The sequence below is a fragment of the Corylus avellana genome, chromosome ca1, assembly GCF_901000735.1.
Source record: "Corylus avellana chromosome ca1, CavTom2PMs-1.0".
Classification (NCBI taxonomy): Eukaryota; Viridiplantae; Streptophyta; class Magnoliopsida; order Fagales; family Betulaceae; genus Corylus; species Corylus avellana.
Genome location: NC_081541.1, coordinates 15,329,327 through 15,339,251, shown reverse-complemented (window position 1 = coordinate 15,339,251; position 9,925 = coordinate 15,329,327). Strand labels below are relative to the sequence as shown.

The 9,925-nt window shown below is 39.7% G+C and overlaps 1 protein-coding gene across 1 annotated transcript; it reads left to right on the top strand.

The window, feature by feature from the left end:
* The first annotated feature begins 8,938 nt into the window (after window positions 1-8,938).
* Window positions 8,939-9,448, top strand: LOC132190696 (uncharacterized). Its single transcript, XM_059605777.1, has one exon. The coding sequence runs from the start codon at window positions 8,939-8,941 to the stop codon at window positions 9,446-9,448; it is 510 nt and encodes a 169-aa protein (XP_059461760.1).
* Window positions 9,449-9,925: the final 477 nt, after the last annotated feature.

Here is a 9,925-nt window from a genome sequence, read left to right as displayed (position 1 = left end):
GGGGGGTCACACTAAAAAAGAGATTGAAACATCTAGCAATGAAACAGGAAATATAATTTAAGCATAGCTCAAAATATTATCAACCTATTTGTTGCCCTAGGGATGCAAGTCCATGACAGTGAAAGATCCTACCAATTGTACATGATGGTTGAACTTAGCATACCCCTGAAGTCATGGTCATGGAGGAGAGAGAAAGCATAAGATTAGAATGAGGGATAAAGGGACTTAAGGGAGGGTGGAGGAAAGCAACATGTTCTAGATTTTAGAAGAAGACATATTATGGCTTTTAGAAACTTTGGAGATCAAACTTTTTGGGTTTTGCAAGAAGCACTTGTTGCTGAGAAGGAAAAAAAAAACAATTAATTTGGCCATTTTCCTGACATGAACCAGTTCAGAGGGACATTTACTGATTAGAGGTCCAAATACAATTTACAATCCGTAGGGATTACTCTCCCTTGGGCATTTCTTGCTTTATCCTATAGTTTTGCTAGTTCAAATTACAGAAATGAAAACAAGAATGCCAATAACATCCTAGCTAGGAAAACAAAACGTGTGAAAGTCAACATCAGCTTCTGTTTATAAAGTTGTGGGAAAACAATTGTCTAAATCTGCACTCATAAGAATCAAATCCCCTACTATATAATAATCTTGGGTTTTGCATGTATGCATGCATGTTGGTTTTGCTTTATAAGTAGATTTTATCGCTTTATCTTCTTGGGCTTATTTTGTACTTCTAATCAAAATATGTAACTCCTCGAGATGTTATAAATTCATATACATTTTCAGCAAATGGATAAATGGCGCTTTGTTTGCTGGCCATGAAAAATTGGCCATAAGTATGCTAAATATGTGTATCTGTGTGTTGTCTATGGTATTAGGGTCTTTCATCAATTATGATTAATATGCCACCACTTTCTGCGACAACGACATTCCAACAACTTCAAGGTAGACTTCTTATTTTATACCAAAGCTTGCTTCATTTATAAATTGTTTGTGCCTAACCTATTTTCCTGCTTATTGTATATATGTCGTATCACAGTTCACGTAATCGTATATATTAGTTCGAGTGTCTACGTAAAATATTAGTTTTGTGTTGATTGTGGTTGGTAGATAAGTATCATACATGATTTATGCACGTTGTTTTGCTGTTTTCTATACATATTCGTAGATGTCGTTCTTTACCACTCCCCGTAAGTTTCCTCGAAAGCATGGGATGCAAACCCCATCCCCACCAAAAGTTCCCATCCCGTTGGTAAATGTGAAATGGGAACAAGAGCATGAGGATATCTTGGTGCATATTCTTTGTAACTGCCAAGATGACGGAGTTCGCCATCCCTTTGGGAAGCATATGCCGAACATCACGAAAAAATTAAACAGACGGCTGAAGGATGGCACCGCCTACACACAAAAACAGGTTGGCGACAAAATTAAGCATCTTAGGGAGCTTTGGGTGTACTTCTCAGAATTTGTCCGAGATAAGGCAGGCACCGGCTGTGGGTGGGATGATGATTTGGGGATTGTCACGGGAACTCCGGAGCAATGGGAACACATTTGACTGGTACGCCACTAATATTATGTCTAATATTTCCTTAATTATGCGAGTTGACGTACTTATTGTTATATTTGTGTTTTTTCTTGTGTTTTTTTCGTTTATTTGCTCTTCCTTCTCAGACAACGAGCCTCAAGAAGTACTACAAATTTCGAAATGGCCCCCCGGCAAACTTCAAGCACCTATGCTACATGTTTGAGGGCTCAACATCCTCTGGAAAGTGAAGGTATGCCAGCACATAATCACCCCCGGGCAGCGATTGTGAAGAGAATGACATCGATCTCAACAACCCTGCGGCGATCATAGACCTCATGGAGCCCCATTGTGCATCATCTCACAAGGCAAGAGGAAAAGGAAAAGGGAAGTTGAAGAGGGAAGGTTCTCACTTGCAGGGATCGAACTCTAGCAAGCGTTCATCCAAGGGTAAGCAGATTATCTCGGAGCTGCGAAGCGAGTACGATGTCTTAAGATCGGACTATTTACAGAGGTGCAAGCTTAGTGATGGCCATTCACCCGGCGATTGTGGTTCTTATAAGCCCCCTCCCAGCCAGTACCCTGAGGAAAACATCATGGACCGTATCAATGTGTTGGCAGCTGAAATGTCATTGCCCACAGAAAAATATGTCAAAGCATGCGAGAAGGTCCGCAATCTAACTTGGGCAAGGATACTGTTGAAAATGAATGACGACGGTGTACGTCATTGGCTAAATGAAATTGATCCAGACAGCGACAATTGAAGCTTATGTTTTAGGCTAATATTTTCTGTTGTAGTTTTTTGTGTGTCCATTGACTATTTTCTATTCTAACCGCTTAAGTCAGTTTGATTGCAATATTAGAGGCACAACGTTATGCTATATTATGGATGCTTATTATGGAGTAGGGGAACATTTTTAACACTAATGATTAATGTTATTAACCTACTGTTACTTTCATATTTTAATTATCCGGTTGCATGTTATTAATATTTATAGACTGAATATAGCCTGATGACGTTTACGAATGTTATGACTAGAATGTGACGTTAATCATCTCATTTAAATGCAGGTCTGTTGATATGTATGCAGCAGGTCCGTCTAATGGTAACATTGGTAATGCACGTCATTGGGCGGACAATATCGATGAATTGCCCGACTCGGATGCATCCGACACAGACGACGAGGATGAGTGTAATTTTGAGGGTATACGATTCGAGCTAGAGAATTTACTAGTGTGCATAGCAATGATCGTGGAATAATGTTACCACCATTTTATGGGAGGTTCTGATTTACAGAAGGGAATTCCCTTGCCTCTACAATACCTCTCCTTACGATTCATCTCTTTCAACTGTCTTAATCCATGGAGGTTCTCACTCCTCCAAACCCAAAAATACCTCTTACTCTTTCTGGAACTTCACCTTTCTCTCCCAAATTCCCGATTAAAGCATGGAGCAAGAGAACCCCATTTAGGTACAACATCCCTAACTCGAATTTCTACAAGAACACGTCATTTCCAATATATTTACCATCATGTAGCAGCAGAAATTTCTAGGTGCTTGCGAATTTTGGTCGACCCACGAGTCGCCGGAACTCGCTGAGGAAAAAGCTCGTTGATTATCAACAGGTGCATAACAGTCCCATTACTTACAAACCCAGCTCTGATTTCCAAAAACCGAATCTTGGTTTGGATGATAGCGGTATTAAAGATGATTTAAATTTTGGTGGTGCAAAAGAGAGTGACTCTGATCATGGTGGTGTTGTTGATAGAGTTGAAAATGGTGGAAGGGAGGAATTCAAGTCAAAACGTTTGAGTGAATCTATAATGTGGAATAAGTTAGAGAATTGGGCTGACCAGTATAAGAAGGATATCGAGGATTGAGGTATTGGGTCGGGTCCTATTTTTACGGTTTTTGAGGATTCGGAAGGGAATGTCAAGTGGGTTTCGATTGACGAGCACAAAATCTCAAGAAGAAGCCGTGTTGATCGACGCGAATTGGAGGACACCTGGTTCGGTGGGCAAGGGGATTTTCAAGGGAAAAAAAAAAAAAAACTGTTTCAGGATGCTCGCGTAGGGGGGACGCCTGGCCTGGTTCTGTGGGATTTTCAAGGAAAAAAAATTCAATAACTGAAGGATGGAGCGCAAGGGGCAATATGGTCAAAAGGGTGTGAAATTTTGAGGTTGAAAATTCAAAGTTAATGGTCAACCGGTCAAATGGTGAACAGTGTCTAGGCCAAACCGGTTGCCAAACTGACCCTAAGTTCCCGCTTGCAAAAGCAAAAAATATAAATATATTAAAATTAAAAAACACTTATAAATTTATTTATAAAAATAAAAAGTAAATACTAAAAACTAAAAAAACATTTAAAAGAGGCTTAAAATAAAAAATATATAAATGCAAAATCAGTTAATGTGGTTGTCTAGATTAAAAATTCATCTATGTGATATAAAAACAAAAATAATACTAATTCAGAAATTATCAGGATAGGCCACAATAATAATTTAATTCCTGTAATCAAATTCCGTCAAAATAGTTAACGGATTCCATTAGTGTATTACGTCATCACTAATAGAATGATGATACATGTCATTCTTATTTAAAAGTAAATAAATATATTAAATATATAAATTATTATTATTTTTTTTTTTTAAAAAAAAAGAGGGCGGGGGAGGGGGTGGCCAACGATTTATTTGAATTAAAGATACTATACGGGGAGTGGGAAAATATTGAGGGGGAAAGTACTAGGCAAGAGCTGGGGAATCATAAGGAAAATTAAGTTCGCGCGCTAACAAAAATAATTTTTGTGCCTAGCTGGCAGGCACCCCTAATTAAGGGCGTTTGCCAGCCAAGCGCCATTAAATAAGGGCACCTAGATGGCAGGCGCCTCCAATTAAGGGCGATTGCCAGCCAGACGCCTTCGGTGGATTATGACTTGGGTCCGTACGGTGTCGTATTCAGTACTAATCAACGGCAAACCATGTGGAAATATATCCCCTACTCGGGCTCTCAGGCAAGGCGACCCACTTTCTCTGTACTTTTTTATTTTGTGTGCTAAAGGGTTAAGTCATATGCTTTGGAGAGAAGAATTGAAGAAGACTATTTCTAGCTTGCCTATTACAAGAGGTGGGGTATGGTTAAGTCACTTATTTTTTGCTGATGACAACATTCTCTTTTGTAAGGCAAATATGAGGAAGTAGAGCAGGTTACAAGAAATTTTAACAGAATATGAACGAGCATCGGGGCAAAGACTCAACAGGGACAAGACCTCCATTTTCCATAGTAAGAACACCCCTCAAGGAACCCAAGCATAAATCCTTTTGGAAGCAAGAATCCTGTCCACCCAAAGTTATGAAAATTGTTTGGGGTTGTCGGAATTAGTTGGACGATCTAGAGTGAGCTTTAAGAAGATCCAAGGGAGAGTTTGGGAGCGCTTAAATGGTTGGAATGAGCGGTTTTTGAACTAGGCTGGGAAAGAAGTGCTTCTAAAAGCTACTATACAGGCCATCCCTACATACACCATGAGTGTATTTAAACTCCCTAAGTCTTTATGTAAAAATTTGAACTCCATGATGTTGCGATTTTGGTGGAGGCACAAAGATAACCTAGTAAGAGTACCTTGGCTGAGTTTGGAGAAATTGGGTTTATCTAAGGAGCAAGGAGGTTTGGGGTTCAGAGACATTGAATGCTTCAACTAGGCCCTCTTAGCAAACAATGATGGAGATTTTTCCAACGGCCAAATTCCTTGGTAGCTCAAATTATGAAGGCTAAGTATTACCCTAATGGGGATTTTTGCATTCTAATTTGGGCAACCTGCCTTCGTTTGCATGGCGAAGCATTTGGAACTCAAAAAGGCTTTTGGAGGTGGGGCTAATTTGGTGGGTTGAAGATGGCAAATCCATAAAGATATGGGGTGATCGATGGTTGTCTACTCCCACAACGCACACTATTCAATCCCCAGCTGCTATTCTTCCTTATGATGCAAAGGTAAGCTCACTAATTGATGTTGACACACGTTGGTAGGATGTTTAGTTGGTTCACGAAATTTTCGTGGATGTGGAAGATGTACAAATCTGTAAGATGGTCATTTGCCCATCTCGGATGGAGGATAAGTTGGGAAGGGGAATTTTACGGTTCGCAGTGCTTACCATCTTGCGAAATCCATGAAGGCTAGGGCGAGTGGATCAAGCTCATCAATAAGGGATACCAGTGAAGTTTGGAAGAAGGTCTGGAATCTAAAAATACCAAGGATAGTGTAGATGTTCTTATGGAAAGCTTGCCAAAATATCCTTCCAACCAAAGGTAACTTGCATAGAAGACATATTATTTTAGATTCATGTTGCCCGATTTGTGTTCAAATAGAAGAGACAATTGCCCATGCCCTATGGAGCTGCCCTGCGGCACAGGATGTGTGGTTGGAATGCCCAAGGATGCTGCAAATGTGTAATTATGAAGAAGCAGATTTCTGGACTTTGTTTAAGGGTTTATTGACGAAGTTGAATGACTTTGAGTTGCAATTATGTGCTGCTGTTGCGCATCATATTTGGCTTCGACGAAATGGTGTGTTTTTTGGAAAAGGCATGATGTCCCCTACAATGGTGATTCAACAAGCTCGGAATTAGCTTCACGAATTTGCCTAGGCAGAGAATGTGCGAAGAACTGATTCCATGGTCCCTAGAACAAATAATATGCGGCGGCAATGGGAGGTATCAAGGACAGGATTTATAAAGGTGAATTGGGATGCTGCCTTGGACTTGAAAAATAAGAAAATGGGGATTGGGCTGATTAGTAGAGACCATATGAGGCAGGTGCTGGCCACATACTGTGACACAAAACCTTTTATCCAGGATTCAACCGTAGCGGAAGCTTGGGCTGCTTGGAGAGCAGTTGAGCTGTGTTCCAATATGGGGTGGCAGAAAATTCATCTGGAAAGGAATGCACTTGAAATAGTTCAGGCTTTTAAAAGAAAGGACAATTGGTGGGGTAGTTATGGCGCAGTGGTGCAAGATGCAAAATAGAAGTTGGGAAGATTGAGCATGTCTCACAGCAAGCAAACGAGGAAGCCCACAAACTCGCTAAACTAGCTCTCTCCTTACAGTCTGAAAAACTATGGATAAAAGATTTCCCTGATTGTATTATTCCATGTGAACATTAAAAGAAGCATTTGCATATGTACGTTAAAAGAAGGAAATCTATATAATAAAATAAAATTGCTTGAGGGAGTGGTTCCTTTACATTATTAGAGAATATTAAACCTCCCAAAGTTTACTCATTTACCTCTCCCGAATTGTCGAGGGAACGGCTATATATGGAGAAAGATGAGCTACTTATTATTATTATTTTATTTATTTATTTATATATGAATGAAAGATGAGGTACATAGAATTTGGAAATTAGGATATCTTAGCGAATCTAAGAATCTTTCTCTTAGGTGTATTGTAGTATTACAAACACTTTCACTTTCTACCCATTGGTTATTAATTTTTTTACAGTTACCTGCAAATACTTAATGGTTTCACATTCAAATACAATAATGAGTTTTTATGGGGGAAAAAAAAAATCAGATATACGGTTTATGACCGTTTGGGCATTTAAACTTTTACAAGCTTCATTCTCTTTTACCATTGGTTTCATTACATTAAAACCATTTGTTTTCAATGCATGGTCATGTGTTGATCGTTTGTTTTTAATACATGGATTATATGGTAATGATCTTTAAAAGAAACAACATCCCATCACGTCTATATTAGAAACGAGGGCGGTTCAAGCTTTAAGATTTTAATACTGATTCATTACGAAGATGTTGATTCGAGCCGAGCTATGAAATGTGTATTTAAGACTAGCTCATTGGAAGCTCGGGCGAGCTCAAACTAAAGCTCATTAAGAATGCTATTTGAGCCAATTCGAGTCGAGCCGGGCTCAACTCGAGCTCGAGTTAGGCTCTTAAATATTAAGTAACTAGATAATATATTAGTTTATGAACTAACTAGATAGTATGTTAACTAATTGCATTGAGGTCAAAGAAGTGATTACTCGATTAGCGGGAGTCCCGACTACCCAAAGGTATGACAAATATCTAGGTCTCCCTGCTTTGGTTGGAAAATCCAGAATCAGAGAATTCCAATCAATTAAAGATCGTGTAAGTAAAAGAGTCAATGACTGGAAAACCAAGTTCTTATCCCAGGCAGGAAAAGAAATTCTCTTGAAGGCGGTCGTACAGGCTATTCCCAAGTACAGTTTGAGTATTTTCCTGCTACCGAAATTTTTATGTAAGGAGATCAATTCCATTATGCAAAGGTTTTGGTGGGGGTCACAAGGAAAATGAGAAGAAAATTCACTGGATGAGTTGGGAGAAATTGGAACGGCCAAAATCACAAGGAGGAATGGGTTTTCGGGACCTAGTATGTTTCAACAAAGCACTCCTCGCTAAGCAAGGGTGGCGTATCCTCCAAAATCCGGACAGTTTGGTCGCTACAATCCTAAAGGCGAAATATTATCCTAATGACACTTTGTTGAAAGCAAAACTGGGGAATAGACCCTCGTTGGCATGGAGAAGTATTATGGCATCAATGGATCTGCTCGAAGAAGGTTTGATGTGGAGAATCGGGGATGGTAAATCAGTGAACATCTTGGGGGACAGGTGGTTACCAAGACCATCATCTTACCAAATCCAATCTCTCTGTCCAGAACTCAACCATGATGCAAAGGTCAGCTTGTTAATTGATCATGAATCGCACAGCTGGAACGTTCAGATAGTAAGGGAATTATTTTATGAAACTGAAGCAAACATTATTTGTTCGCTACCCATTAGCCGCTACAATCAACGTGACAAACTCTATTGGCGGGTAACTAGCACGAGGGAGTTTTCGGTCCAGAGTGCATATTATCTAGAGATGGACAAAAAGAAAAGATCCATCGGCGAAAGATCCAATAGTACACGAGGTAACAATCTATGGAATTCGATTTGGCAGATGAAGATCTCAAATCCCACGAAATCCTTTTTATGGAGAGCATGCAATAAGATTCTCCCAACCAAGGTTAACCTGATGACGAGAAGGGTGCTGGATAATGACTTATGCGATCTGTGCAAACGAGAACCTGAGTCCACGGCCCATGCATTGTGGTCATGCCCTGCAGCACAGGACGTATGGGGATGCTGTAATGTCCGAATCCAAAAAAGCTTATCCATGGAGAGAGACTTTGAAGCAATTATTGAAATGATTCTGGAACGCTGCAGCAAGAAGGATGTTGAGTTATGTGCAGTGATTGCTAAGGGCATTTGGAATAGGCGGAATGCTGTGGTACACGGGGAAGACTTCACCGACCCAAAAATTATTGTTAGCAAGGCGTTGGAGAATCTAAAGCTCTTCCAGTAGATTCAGGAGGCTGGGTGGATGAATGTTACTGTCGTGGATCGAATGGAGGAGGAGAAATGGAAGGCACCTCCGATGGGTAAAGTCAAGACCAATTGGGACATTGCGACAGATTCAAAACAGAATCGGCTGGATTTTGGAGTAATTATAAGAGACGATAGAGGACGGGTTTTAACGGCTTTGAGCAAAACGCTAAACTCTATTCAGGAACTAGTTGTGGGAGAAGCTATGGGGGCTTTAGCAGCAGTGGAGTTTAGTAGAGACAGTGGCTTCTTCGATGTCATACTAGAAGGGGATTCCAAGCAAGTAGTTGATGCCATCACCAACACGGGTCCCTCATGGAGCAAATACGAACATATTGCGGGTGATATTCAGGAAGTAAGGAAGACCTTCAGAACGTGGGAAGTTCGCCATGTCAAAAGAGTAGCGAATGAGGCTGCTCACAGGTTAGCTAAGGCCGCCATCAGGGAGGAAGGTGAGGGAATTTGGCTGGAAGATACACCCAACTCCATTCTGGATGTTGTTACACTAGGGCAATCGGCTCTTTTTGTATAGAGCTTTACAGCTCTTGATTTTTCTACTATTGAGAATAAGATGAGTTACTTTTGATTCAAAAAAAAAAAAACTAATACATACACATAAATATTAAGTAACCTATAACATATATTACTTAATTATTAATATGCGTACTTAAATTTATATAACTAATTTTTAGTAATGTATATATATATGACGAGCTAATAATTAGTCGAGCAAATGATCAGATCGAGCTTTTAAACGGGCTGAGCTCACGAGCCCCTATTGAGTTTTATCGAGCGAGTTGAGTATGTATCATTTATTAATTGAACGAGTTTCTACAGTAACGAGCAGGTTTTTAAAGTATTGATCTCGAGTTGAAGTCGAGCTAGACTGATCGGGTATCAAGTGGGTTGTTGAACTGACTGATTTATTTACAGCCCTATTAGAAAGTGTTCAATTTTGACAAAATCTCATTCCAAAAGTATTATACTCTTTAGTGAATTTTTATTTTCT